The 14,776-nt window shown below is 38.1% G+C and overlaps 1 protein-coding gene across 1 annotated transcript in view; it reads left to right on the top strand.

Annotated features, from left to right (window-relative positions):
• Dip2c (disco interacting protein 2 homolog C) overlaps nt 1–14,776 on the top strand; it is a 198,359-nt gene that overhangs the window by 151,250 nt on the left and 32,333 nt on the right. Inside the window, exons 31-32 of the mRNA XM_036188870.1 lie at nt 10,194–10,362; nt 13,824–13,994. Of these exons, the coding sequence (XP_036044763.1) occupies nt 10,194–10,362; nt 13,824–13,994 (340 nt within the window). The remainder of the gene's footprint in view (nt 1–10,193; nt 10,363–13,823; nt 13,995–14,776) is intronic.

Below are 14,776 nucleotides of genomic sequence, written 5' to 3'. Positions count from 1 at the left end.
TAGGCTAATGAGAGAGCCTATCTCAAAAACAAAAACAACCCTAAGGTGAATGGTATTAAGGAACAATAGCTCAGGCTGTCCCCTTGCTTATATACATATAAATGCACACAAAAAGCTATGATGTTTTGCTGATTGCCTCTGATATGAAACAATAAAGGCAACTGTGTTAATGTAAAAAAAAATGAGATCTGTAAACTTCTGTGCAAACAAATCAGAAAGGCCTTGCTTTACAAAAGATCCCTGTGGAGTCTTAGATGCACAATCACTAATCAGACTTATAAAGAATGAGAAACTGTTTCTCATGCAAGCCAGCATCTAGGACTAGGGACTGTCCAAAGAGGAACTTCTAGGAAAACACTTTTAAAGTGGTTGTGTAAGTATGCAGGCAGTACAGGGAGGGTGTCAGAGTGAGTGAGCAGGACATGGGTATGAAAGCTGAGGCAGGGGAGGAGAGTATCCACATGGTGAGGTGACTGGTGCCAGCTTTGAGAGTGAAGTGATAGGAAGTATAGAGAGGCTTGGCAGCAGTGGAGGAGATTGCTTCTTGTAAGGGGATTAAAAATAAATATAAATGTTTGAAATGATGCAGCTGAATTCTGGCTATAGGTACAGAAAGTACAGTTAACTCTAGTATTACATTCAGTTTTGTGTGTTAGTGTGAATTCGTGTCTTCTGACATGCATCAGTAGATTTAGTAATGTGGGTGTAGGAGTCTCAGTGGATAAGAGTGTTCGCTCTTCAAGCATGGGAACCTGAATTTGAGTCTCCAGCACCTACATAAAAAGCTTGGCATGGGTATGTGTGTCTGTAACTCTGGCATTAGTGGGTGGAGAGAAATGAATTCCACAACTTCACCAGCTGTTCTGCCTAGGTGAAATGGTTAGCTTCCATCCAGTTCAGTGAGAGGGTCTCACAAAGCAGTAAGGTAGAGAGTAGTAGAGGAAGACATCCATTACCTTGCTCTTAAATTTGGAGTGAGTGTGCACATACACACACCTGAACATTCCCGTCCATGGGCTATATGTTCACATGCACGCACACGCACACACACACACACACACACACACACACACACACACACACAAGTATTAATGTCCTCTGTTTATGAATGAATATATCTTATGCATTCCAGTAGCAGTTAGCACAGCTTTTAACCCCCATTTCACCTTATAAATACCTTATTCCTATAAAATGCATTTAAACCTCTTTCAAGAAATAGCTTACTTCTAAGCTGTACCGAGTATATGCAAAATGACCCTGAAATATCATCTAGAAACAAGGAAATGACCAGAGATTTGTGAGGTCATGTGAAAGTGAGAGACATTTTGAACAGATTTCCCTGGGAGAACTGGGGAAATTGTGAATCAAAATAACATTTGTAACAGATTATAATATTTTAAATCAAATGGGAAACTATCCACCTGTTGAGATTTAATTAGGTGAGCAAATTGAAAAGTTGGTGAATAAGAATTTATAAAATAGTTTCCCATAAAACAGGTATTCATTGCAAAGGGCAAAAGAGAAGTTTCACAATGGAGACTCCTAAGGGAAGGAATCAGAGGGTCTGTCTGCAGCAGCAGTGGGTGAGGTCCTGGTCCACATTATATGCTGAACAAAGAAAGCAGCTTCCTTCTTGCCAAAGCTGATGGACCTGACCCAATCCTGTAGAAACATCAGGCACCTAGGCTGAGGAACACAGTGCCTGTCATTTTTATGAATTATGGTGTCTTAAGAGTAAACAAACCTTTAAGAGAGGACAGTGTAAGTGATGGGGGAGTCTGAACCAAATCCTTCACTGAAAAACTTGTAATCAGGACAGCTGGAGAAGCTGAATAGCCTATGAGCTTGCATGAAGAAGTGTATCTGTTTTCAGATGTTGACAGCTTATTTGATTTATGGAGGAAATTATTCTTGGTTGCTGGAAACCCTCCCACACTTCCTCCCCCATTGATAATATTTGTGGTTGATAAGGCATGAGATTGGTAACTCAATATCAAATGAAGGAAAAAAGTTATATTGACTATATTTGACACCTGTCTATGACCTTGTAGCTGTTTGAAAGTAAGAAAAATATAAATACAAGTGGAATATCTATCTATACATAGATAGATAGAAAGAAATATTTATCTTAAAGCAATTTTTAGTCATGGAATTAAAGATTCTATTGAAATTCATTGATAAAATGTAATTGTTTTAAAATATTTTCTAAGGTTATACATATTGTTTCAAAGTGTTTCAGAGACAGATGCTAGGGATGAAGTTCAGTGGAAGAGTCATTGGTCAGCATATTGCAAAGCCCTCAGATCCCTTATTGTACCTACTCAAAAAAGTATATCAGAGGCTCATATTTATGAGTTAGAATGTTTAATGAAAATATCAATTTTACCAAAATGGGTCTGTTGATTGGGTATAATTTCCACCAACCCTTAGCAGCATTTATTGTAGAAATGGACAAAGCTGATCCTGGAAACAATACCCAGGACTCATACTAGCTGTGGGGCGTTTACCCACCAACCCCACAACTCTCCAGAGTTTTCTTGAGTGTGGGCAGCAGGAAATATTAAATAGAGGGATTTATAGTGCGAAGATAAACAGATAGAAAATAAAGGATCTCCTCAAGAGGCCCTGGAACCTTTTCCAACGAGCCCTGACTGTCTCTGCCCCGGGGTATTTATAGAGAAGCCAAGACACCCCACCCCCACTCCCCACCCCTCCACCCCAGCGAGCACAGCCAAGTGCAGACCATTTCAGACACCTGCACTCAGGCCCGTGGCCCTAATCATCCTCTATGCAGACCTGCTGGGTAAAGCCACGAGGAACTCGTAAACGGGTTCCCACAAGTAACCAACATGATCTTGTAGTAGAATATACAAAATGTGGGATGTGACCAAAGTACAATGGTACATTTGTATGAAGATGTCATAATGAAGCCAATTATTTTGCATGCAAACTAAAAATAAAAAGGTAGCATACCATACCTTTTTTCCTGTTTTGTTTTCTTTTGAGTCAGAGTTTCTCTGTAAAACAATCTTCGCTGTTCTAGAGCTCGCTCTGTAGACCAGGCTGGCCTTGACCTCACAGAGATCCTCCTGCCTCTGCCTCCTGAGTGCTAGGATTAAAGGCATAAGACACCAGCACCTGGCGTCATACCGTATTTCTTCATTTTACAACTTAGAGCAAAACTGATAAGAAAATTAGACACTGGCCTAGAGATAGAATGTATTGGTGAGTGGGTGGCTGGGTGAGTGGGTGGATAAATATAGACAAAATAGAAACAGAGAGATACTAATGAAAAAGAATTGACAGTCCAGAAATAGCTCTTGCATTTATAATTAACTGGGTTTTAAACCTAAGCACCAAAGAATTCAGTAGGAAGATAGACTCTCTAATAACTAATACTGAGAAAAATTGCCTTTCATATGCAAATTGGTTGATTTTTAATCCTTCTATAACAGACTTAAATTAACTCAAAATTAAATACTTTGTTTGGTTAATTTTTGTTTTGCTTTAGCCCAGACTAGTCTCAAATTCATAGTCATCTTCCTGCCTCAACCACCCAAGTATTGGAATTGCAGGCATGTACAGATATAGATCGTAAATGTTCGTGTAAGAGCAAAAAGCATAAGCATTTTAGAGGAAAACAGAAGATTAAATCATCATAGTATGGAGTAAGGCAAAAAATATTAAATATTATGCCAAATGCATAATACATGAATATTAATAAATTAGACTTCAACAAACTTAAAGCTTTTACATATCAAAACACACGTTTGTGAAGTTTTTGCATTGTGAAAAGCCAAACTGCAGTCTGAAAAGCATATTTTTAAATTATCTCATGTAGAACTTTAAGCAGCTCTAATAAATCTCAAAAACTTAAAACAGACAACATTTAAATATGGACATGATCCTTCATAGGTACATGCCAAAAGAATGCATGTATAAAGGCCAGATGTCTAGCATTAACTAGGAAAATGCAAGTTAAAACTGCAGTGACATATACTTTATACACACTAAAACATATATAAGCCAAAGGCAATGGTGGGGCACAGAGTCTGTAGGACTCATGTTTTTCTGACTTAAGATATACATTATAAAGTGACAGTAACTACTAGTGTGGGAAAACTGCAATTCCATATATTGCTGATGGAAATGTAAGCTAGGGGAATCACAATTTATCACTGTGTAAATGTTGAACATAAATGTACCCTGTGATGGAGCAGCTCCATTCTTCAGCATCTACCAGGAGATGGGAAAGTTGTCACATCCACAGGAAGTCTTGATGTCACCATTCACACGAGACTTAGTCAAAACCCAGACACCCTTCCGCTCGTGGGTGAGTGAACCATGGTGTACATGACCTTCAGAAGCATGCTAGATTATGGGATGCCCAAATCAAGAGTCCATATGCAACATGATTAAATTGTATGAAATCATAGAAATACCATATTTATAGCCATAAAAGAGTTGGGCAGACAAGGTTTAGAGGCAAAGTTGGCTACAAATGGACATAAGGATGACTTCAGGGTAATGTGAATTGTGAATTCCCCAAAGTAGCACAGTAGTAATAACTCTATGACTGACTTGAGTTACTGAAAATCACCACATTCCGTGTTTAATTAACATGGGTAAGTTTTTTATTAGGCAAAGCATACCCAAATTAAGCTGGTTGATTGGTTGTTTGATTGGTTGGTTTATTTTTTTTTAATGTTTTCATACAATAATTTCCAATCACACTTCTCCCCTGCCCCCAAACCTCCCAGGTCCTCCTTACCTCCCTACCCACCCAACTCTATACCCTCTGTCTCTTTCAAAACACACACACACACACACACACACACACACACACACACACACAAAAAAAAAAAAAAAAAAAAAAAAAAAAAAAAAAACCACATTTAAAAAACAACAAAAACAGAAAACTGGGAACCAAAATATAGAAGCAGAAGACCAGTAAGACAGACAGACAAACAAATAAATAAATAAATAAATGCCCAAACACAACAAAATGAGACAAAAGGTCTAAAAAACAGCCATTGAGTTCATTTTGTGTTGGTTAACTACTCTTAGGCACGGGGCCTACCCTGAAATGTGATTTATATACCCAGTGAAACTCCATTGAAGAAAACTCATTTCTCCTTTGCCAGCAGGTATCAATTCTAGATACCTTCATGGTTGAGAGTGTTCGTTTTTGAGGAAGTCTTGCTATTCATCATGCTAGGCTCAAAATGTAAGAGATCTTTGTCTCCTCAGTGCTGACATTACAGGCTGTGCCACCACACCTGGCTGCGGCTTCCCCAAGAAGAAAGCTTGCCTACAGAGAGTTGCCCATGTGTCTCTTCATCACAGACCTGCTAATTCAGGAGGCTCAGCCTAGGAGTATCCTGGGATATTATGTTGCTATATTGTTGTGAGCCAAGATGGTGCCGTTGTCACCTGTTTGTATGTGGGTTGTCGGGTTAGTAATCTGAAGTCACTTAATTGCTAATATGCAAATTAAGAGTATAAAGGAAAATGTCTTTTCCATCATTTGAAGCTTAGTTCTAACCTAGAATAGATCAAATTCCAGAAAATCTTACAAAATACTTAAGTAGATTGGTCTTGGCCATATGAGTGTTTATTTATAATCAGTACCCAGAAAAATCAGCATCTGTAAAAAATTGTCAGATCAGAATTTTCTGGGTGATTTGATAAGGGCAAATCCAAAATTCATGACTCAGGGTAGAGGACTCACTATAGGGCAATGGTTGCCAATATTCCACAACAGCACTGAGGTAACAGTTGTACAACATTGCAATTACTAAATTTCATTTTATTCTGTGGTACAAACTTGCTTTGCTATGTACATGTTTTTGTGCATTGTTGCTTGAATTCTATCAGTGCCTCAGTGTGTGTGTGTGTGTGTGTGTGTGTGTGTGTGTGTGTGTGTGTACACAGAGAGAGAGAGAGAGTTGGCTATATGGATTTTTTTCTTACTTTTTATTTCTTTGGGATGCTAAAGAGGTCAGTGAATCTATGTATAATTTTCATTAATGTGCTTGAAATTAGATGGCCCTAAATTCACATTCTGGGCCCAGGGTTTTTGTGTGCTAAAACTCAAACCAAACAGTTCATTAATCCTGGTGTATATTGTTGGAAAATTGAGTTGTAGGTTATTTGTATTTAATGTTCTTCAATTTGGACTTCCTTATGCTAGCATTTTTAAAATTAAAATTTGGGAATATAGACATGGTAGATTGTCAGAATTAAGAGGAAAATCATTATAAGATTATATACCTCAATTTTTATTCCCTAAGACATTGCGTTCAAATGTCATTAAGCTTGTTTGGTGGTACTGAAAAGTCCTTAGTGTGAACAAGTAGCTCTTTAAATTTCAGCTTCAATAAAAAGCCTCTAAGAACATCTAATTAAAGTAGCATTGTGAACCTTGAATCATGAATGGGCTAAATATTCAGCATTTGATATTAACAGAAAACATCATGTTCCTTTTCTTCTCAGGATAGAAAGACACAAAGTACTTCCTGGGGGATAATTATGATTTGGGGGATATATAATGTGTAAGCTTATTAGAGCTTAGGGTTTTGCTGGTATATGATCCTGTGTTTGGCCTTGCGGTAGTTCTTTTAATATCTATACAACCGAAGTAAATTTTCCATTTATTCTGATTGCTGCTCAGTGCTACCATAAGGCTTCTAATTGGAGACAACACAGTAGCTAATGAGTAGGGAGGGCTCTAATTCCAACTCACACCTAGTTAGAGTCTGTAAGCTCATCCTAGAGTGCCAGCAAGCACAATTGGAAAATGGGGCCTCCTGGTAGCAAATGAAATCTTAAGTTCCAGTAAAGTCAGTCCAGTTAGGAATGCCCTACTTCCTTGAGCATCTTGAGAAAGGCTGCACATTTCTAGGAAAATGAGAATGAGGTCATTATGCAAACCTCTCAAGCCAGGGAAGGAGAAGGATAGGGTATCTGTTTTAGCTGTGGAGTGCTCTGGAAATGACATCTAGTCTTCAAAAATTCTTCATGGTGCTGGAGTGAAGGCTCAATAGTTAAGGGCTTATACTGCTCTTGTAAAGGACCCTATTTTGTTTTCCAGCACCCATACCAGGTAGTTCACACCTGCCTGTAACTCTAGTCCTACAAGGATATGATACCTCTGGCCTCCTAGGGCAATGCTGCACTCATATGCACATACATTTAATTAAACATAGAATATATTTTTAATTTACATGGAACTGGATGAGAAGAGGTATAGGTTAATCCTTTAAATGCATTGTCAGAGCTAAGAGGACATCTGCTTTGCTGTCAGATCCAAAGTATGTTTCTTAAAAGGATAATTGAAGAATAATATGGATATGCTTTGAAAGAAAACAAATGATTTGTTGGAAGGTTCATTTTATGCTAGCTTTTGGAACTAGTGGGAAAAGTGAGTATAAAAAGCTTTGATTTCTGGGTAGAAGAACATCTAGGAATAAGTTTGCTCTCAAGAACTACGCTAACCACATTTCATTGAATAGAAAGTAACTTGTAACAAGTAGTTGTTAGGATAGTATATAAATCTGCTGTGCTTTATAGGTATATTTGTGTAATGTTATTTGAACTCTGTCAAATAACCTTACTGTAAAGTTGTCTTTAGAGATGAGTATGATGATTCACACCTGTAACCTAATACTTGTCATGCTCTAACAGGAAGATTGCCATAAGTTCAAGGCTAGCCTAAACTACAAAGTAAAACCTTATCTTAATAAAACAAAACAAAAATGATCCTTGATAAATGACTTCTCAATGTCAAATCAGTAAAGATATATCCTTCTATTGGACATTAGAATTATTTACATGAGATTTTACTGTTTATGACATATTGACTATAAACATTTGCACATTTCTGTAGGGAAAGCAAATCAAAATCACAGTGAAGTATCTATCAATTTATACTACAGTAGCTGTACTAAAGTAGAGAATACCAAGTGCTGGCAAAGAATGCAGAGAGATTGGAATATTGTGCATTCTAGTAAGAATGCAAAATTAACACAGTCAATGTAGAACATAGTGTCAGCATTTTCCAAAAAGTTAATTACAGGATTATCCTTGAAGTTTGGTGATTATATTCCTGAATATATGGTCAAAAGAATTAAGAAGTATCCAAACAGATGTTGATATAATGTTGCTCCATACAGCTTTACTCAAAGTAGCTAAAAGATGATCCCAGCAAAGAATCTATCAGTGGAGAATGTGTAAACACCTTGTGATGTGTACACCAAGTTAAATAATATCCAGATGTAACATGGAAGGAAACTTAGACACACACAGCTAGGTGGGCAACCTTAAAATCATTATTCTAAGTGAAATACACCACACTGAAGAGGACATGTTTGCATAATTGCACATACAGGGAACATCTGGGATTAACTAGTTCACATACAGAAATAGAGGGCAAGAGAAAAGGGAGATGTTGAAATACTATTTATAAGGGTATAGAATTTCTCTTTGTATGGAGAAAGGGCTTGGAAATAGATAGGAGTGATGTTTGCACATCCTTGGTAAGTTCAACAAAAGCTACTATTATGTATACCTAGAATTGATTAAAATGGAAAGTTGGGAGCTGGCTGGAGTGATGGCTCAGTGGTTAAGTACTGACTGCTCTTCAAGAATACCCAGGTTCGATTTCTAGCACCCACATAGTAGCTCACAACTTTCTGTAACTCCAGTTCCAGGGGATCTGACACCTTCTGACCTCCAAGGACACTGGATACACACGTGATGTACATACACACATGCAGGCAAACACTCACATGTATAAAATAATAAAATGAATTTTTTAAATGGTAAAGTTAATGTCATATGTATTTTTTGCCTTGACAACATCTTAAAAATAATTTACTTAAGGATGTCAGTGCATGCATGGTGAAGAGGAATATGCTCAAAGTACATTATACACTCATGTGTAAATGGTCTTATGTAACCCAGTATAATAAGAACTTTAGTTTTTAAAGCTTTTCTTTATTTTGTGTTTATGAGTATTGCCTCTATACATGTCTCTGCATGACATTTATGCCTGGTACCCATGGAGGAATGAAGATCTCCTAGAACTAAAATTACAGACAACAGTAGTGAGCTACCACATGGGTGCTAAGAATTTCACCTGGGTCCTTTGGAAGAGCAACCATTGTTCCTAAATGTGAACTACTTCTCCAGCCCCATTATAAGAATTTTTAAAAAGAGAAAAAGAAATAGCCAGTTTAAATTAAAACATAATGATAATTTAAAGTCTGATTTTCCTTCTTTGTATGTACCTGCTCTCCTCATTCTCAAATTAGTAACTTCATTGAAAAGGCAATAGGAAAGATCAGTGTTTGCTGCATTTCCATTTGACAAAAATAAGTGAAATTTGAAATGAATAAAAAGGAGAGAAGATAATGTCCTTTTGTCGTGCTCCCTTTACAGTGCTTCTTTATGTAAAGGGTTCTTCCTGTTCAAAATCAGTTTGTGGGCTCGTTGAGTTTCTTTATATTTTTTGAGCCAGCTAGGCCCTCTTGCTTTTGGTTTTGAAATTTTTTAAATGAGATTGGCCACATTAAAGAAGAAATAGCTTGTGCTAGGAAAATTACACACATGCACAAACACAGAGAGAGAGATGGTTTTTGATACAACATAACTGATGTGGGTTTCGTCTATGAATTTTTATATACCTAAAATATCTCTTTAAATCTCAGAATATTTATCTTGGATCTTTTATTACTGTCAGTATTATTAACAAATCAAGTATTGTTAATTCACAGTGATAAGCAAACATTAAGAATGGCAGTTTGAACAAATACTTTAATCTTTAAATCCACACCAATTGCCTAATCAATTGATGGTGAATTAAAATATGTAATCTGTCATTTTCCTAAGTATATTCTTAAGTACAAAGATAAAAAATAAGAATAATTGTACTTGTCCTTCTGTGTGGTGGGTTGGGCATATTAGAGTACAGGTTGAAACTGGGAAGACCAAGTGTCTAACTTCTTGTGATTGTCCTAACTTTCTTCCTATATGGTTTTCTTAATCTTTATATCTGATTTTTCTATTACATTTATCTTACACATGATGAAAATTTCTTGCTTGAAGTGGTCCTGTTTCTCAGGGGTGAATGTTACTTTCTCTTTCCCATCTGCGCTGGGTACCAGCCTTGATGGCCTGTTTTGTCTCTACAGTGTGTACTCGGGGCATCAGTCCATATTGATTCCACCCTCTGAACTGGAGACCAACCCTGCCTTGTGGCTTCTTGCTGTGAGTCAGTACAAAGTCCGGGATACCTTCTGTTCCTATTCAGTGATGGAGCTTTGCACTAAGGGATTGGGCTCACAAACTGAGTCCCTCAAGGTAAGCAGCCCTGAAAGGGCCTCAATGATAACTAGCACTCAGGCCACTCTGGTCTTGAGAAAAGACACTTATACACTGGGTGAAGTCAGCACAAAGAGCTGAATCTGATCTGCTTAAGGATTGATTTTGGGGAAAATGAGGTCTTAGATTTTCCCCATGAATAGATTCCCACTGCCCCAGATAATAAGCAGGACTGTAGTTTGTCCTAAATTCCTCCATCAGTGTTCAAGACATGCTAAATTTTTCTCTGTTCCTGATACTAATATTCAAGTAGAAAATTTTAAGTTTACACATCCATCTTTAGTTTGTTGAAAGGCCGTTCTTTGAAGGTCTGTGCTGTAACAAAATTCATTTTGCAACTAAGTGAACAGTGTTTTGGTTTTAATTTTTTTTCTTTTTGATTTATACTAAGTGAGACTAGTGTTTCCGTCCATTTAAATTGAGGGCATTTGATAGACATATTTTCACAGTGATTTGAATAATCATTAGTAAGAGGAAAAAAATAATGCTAAGATCTGTCTTGATAGATTTCCAATCTGCTGTTCTTTGTCTGTATGTGCAGTGTGTGCAGTGTGTGCGTGTGTGTGTGTGTGTGTGTGTGTGTGTGTGTGTATGTGTGTGTGTGCACGCGCACGCGCGCGCAGTTGTGCAGGTTATTTATGTTTGTGTGTGTACATATATAATATGGAGTACACAGTGTCCAGGGGCTCAGCTAAGTCTGGCGTGGGATCTGAGGGAAAAAAATCTATGTACACTATGTTTTTATGTCTGTTAACTTTACTTCTCTAGGACAAAATTCTATCAATTCAGCTATAGCCCCACAGGCATTCAAGGCAGGAACAACTCTAGACATACCAAGCTCTATATCCGTCTACTCTATTTCTCTGGGATGAAATCCTGTCTCTATAACTACAGTTCCGTCCAGCTCCCCAGCTCATAGCCCTGCTAATGACTAACTTCTATTCTTTCAGCCTCATCTTCGTCCTCTATATCCTCTTTCTCCATCTCTGATACTCTATTCCTGGCACTCAGAAAACTCTACTTGAGATCTGCTTACTCTTTATGGAACCTCTGTCCTCCTCTCTTCTCACCATGCTGTTCTATTCTTGTCTACAGAAAATGGCTGCCTTTTCTTTCCCTAGGCACATGGTTCCCTGCCTCCTCAGGAATGTTGTTTTACCTCTCATCTTGAAATGTAAAACCCCTTTTGCTCTCAAAGTGCTCTGGAGAACCACTAGGCCTCTTCAAGGTGAGGGGGTGGTCTGAGTCTCATTAGCACAGGAAACAAAGCTAGGCATCTCCTGCCAGCTTGTCTCCTAAGCTCAGCAGGGCAGTTATTAACTTTGTAGGTTCAGCTGGTCTGGGGAACTGAACTGTTACCAGTTGGTCTGGGCGCACAAGGATTTCATAGCAGAAGACAGCTGGAATATTAACGGCTGGGTAACACCAAATATTCATAATAAATGGTTTTGCCTCTTGACAGACCCTTAGCCAGTCAAAGTTCAGCTTTAATACAGAGCTGAATCTCTATGATATATTCTTGCAACCCGCAAGAATATAGTGAAGCAAAACATAGTACATTTATCTCCTCTGAATTTTTTTCCTATTCAGCCCAATGCAATAAAACAAAATACGCAACTAAGATGTTTTGAAATTACGTATATGTATAAGGAAGAATTGCAGATCATAATTATCTCTTAGATATATCCATATTGCATTACAAAGTAGTCTGGTGCATTTTCATTGGCTTTTTCTGTTGGCATTTACATAATAATAACTACCATAATTGAGTGATAATCAAGCACTTTACATTTCAGTTGATACTTGCCACAGCTCTGTGAAGCAGGATACATTACTGTCTTCCTTTTAAAAATGAGAAACTTAAATTCAGAGGAATTAAGCAACCTTTCTACCCACATTCCTACACTTGAAGGATTATAGAGATAAATTTTGAATTGCTAGTTGGAGTTGCTGTTGTGGCACAGCCTCTTGAACATTCACAAAATTATTAGTATCATCCATAGTTTAGTTGTTCCCATGCAACTCTATGCATGCAGTTATGGTTATACACCAGGTTTTAATGTCAAAGTGATCTTGAAATCTGAAAGTGTAGCCCACTGGTAAAGCACATAAAACCCTCGTAGTTATCTCTCCTGAGGAATGCTTGAGGGACTAGTTTGGGTAATTCCTGTGTCAACAGCTTTGCTTTCACTCAAGCCAGCATTACTCTCATTGTGCACCACCGCCTTCAGTTGAGGCCCCTCTGTGACTGATCTCATTTCCCTCAGCCCAGCCTAGGGCATGCTGGCTTTAACCATCCAGTGTTTGTGTTCAGTTCATCGAATTCCTCCTCCTGTGCTTTTCATTATACAGTTCAGCTCTCTATATTTGTTGTAGAACCTGAGAAATGATTAATGATGTGAAATGGAAATGCACTTGATAATGAAAGTTGGTTGATGACTTTTCAAGTCTCATAAGATAGAGGCCAGCTGTGGTGGTGCATGCCTTTAATCCCAGCACTTGGAAGGCAGAGGCAGGCAGATCTCTGTGAGTTCGAGGCCAGCCTGGTCAAGAGAGTGAGTTCCAAGACAGCCAGGACTACACAGTGAAACCCTGTCTTGACAAATCCATAAACAAACAAAAAATAAATATTCAAAAGGATATAAATGGAGAACTGTCATTAGGAAATTGCCTAAGCACTTTAGTTTTGCCTTTCTGTTTAAACATTTTTAATGCATTTGTATTTTAAATATTTATAAACTTTTAAAATATATTTAAACATATTTCCCATCCATTATGTGAGTTCTTTTTTTAAAAATGTGTGTGTGTGTGTGTGTGTGTGTGCGTGGTGTGTGTGTGTGTGTGTGTGTGTGTGCGCACACGTGCACTATGTAAACATGCTACATGTTTCCTGGTACCTATGGAGGCCATAAAGGAGTATTAGTCCCTAGGAGCTGGAGTTGCTGAAAGCTGTGAGCCCTGAGATGTAGGTGATAGAACTGAACTGGGGTCCTCTAGAAGAGCAGCAAGCACTCTTAACTACTGAGCCATCTTTCTTGTCCTATTGTATGTATATTCTTGTTAGGTTATTCCCAAAAGAATGCACATTAATGCTTGCTCTTCCTCAATGAGAGTGCTTGCCTCAACCATTTCCTTAAGATTCTTGCTATTGCTTCAAACATATTTTCAATAGCATCTTGACTAATTTTTAATGTCTGTGTGGTTTTTGTCCTGTGTTTTGATTGTTTGTTTGTTTGTTCAGCTGGTTGGTTGGTTGGTTGGTTTGGTTTTATTGCACTAACCTCCTAGAGTGGCTTACAGAATGCTGGATACAGATGGAACTAGATTGAAGGACAATGTTGGATTCTCATCATTCCTGTGGGATTGTGAGTGAAAGGATGTCTAGGTTACACAGCTAAACATGTTGAAGGCTTACTTAGTGTCCCTTCCCTTATTTCCAGGCACGAGGACTGGACTTGTCCCGGGTAAGAACGTGTGTGGTTGTGGCAGAAGAGCGTCCCCGAATCGCCCTTACACAGTCTTTCTCAAAGCTCTTTAAGGACTTGGGCCTCCACCCACGGGCTGTTAGCACTTCCTTTGGCTGTAGAGTGAACCTGGCAATTTGCTTACAGGTAAGTTTCATTGAAACCAGTGAGTGCTGTGTCAGAAACATGAATGAACCTCAATGACAGGTGTGCAGTGCAGACCTGTTGAGTGAATTTTCCTTGGCAGATGCTTACCTATGTTAGATGTAATTCTTTTCATCACACAGATGTGATTGGTACACACCTGTTTCTTTTTCTGTTTTTAATTGGAGACTGCATTTAAGCCTTTACTCACAACATTTACTTTGTCCTGTAATGTTTCAACTTTGACACAAGAGTAGCTCGTGGCCAAAATTGGGCTGTCAGACTTTTATTTCAAAACTTAGATACAAGAAAATAATCTATGTCAGTGGTTCTCACCCTTCCTAATGCCGTGACCCTTTTTAATACAGTTTCTCATGTTGTGGTGATCCCCAACCAAAAAATTATTTCATTTCATTGATTCTTCGTAACTGTAATTTTGTTACTATTATGAATCATAATATAAGTATCTGATATGTGACCCTTATGAAAGGGCATCTGACCTCCCCGAAAGGAGTTGAGACTCACAGGTTGAGAATCACTGATCCATATGGATTCATGTGTAGGCAGTGGAGGAAAAATTTCATTATGTTGAGCAAGTCTGGGAAGTTGCTGCTGCCATAGCAACATAGAAACCAAAAGGCTGCATTTCTATGAAATGGCTGGGAGGGAGGGAGCTCTCTGAAGGAAGCCTGGCAGTGACAATAGCAAAGGGAACTTTGGTGGTTTTCCTTTTTTTCATTAGTCCACTTCTTGCTTCCCTTCACTATTTCTTTCCTTTTTTTTTT

The sequence above is a fragment of the Onychomys torridus genome, chromosome 5 (genome assembly GCF_903995425.1).
Source record: "Onychomys torridus chromosome 5, mOncTor1.1, whole genome shotgun sequence".
In the NCBI taxonomy this organism is placed as follows: Eukaryota; Metazoa; Chordata; class Mammalia; order Rodentia; family Cricetidae; genus Onychomys; species Onychomys torridus.
The sequence above is the reverse complement of the archived record's forward strand: the minus strand, read 5'-3'. Positions and strand labels throughout refer to the sequence as shown.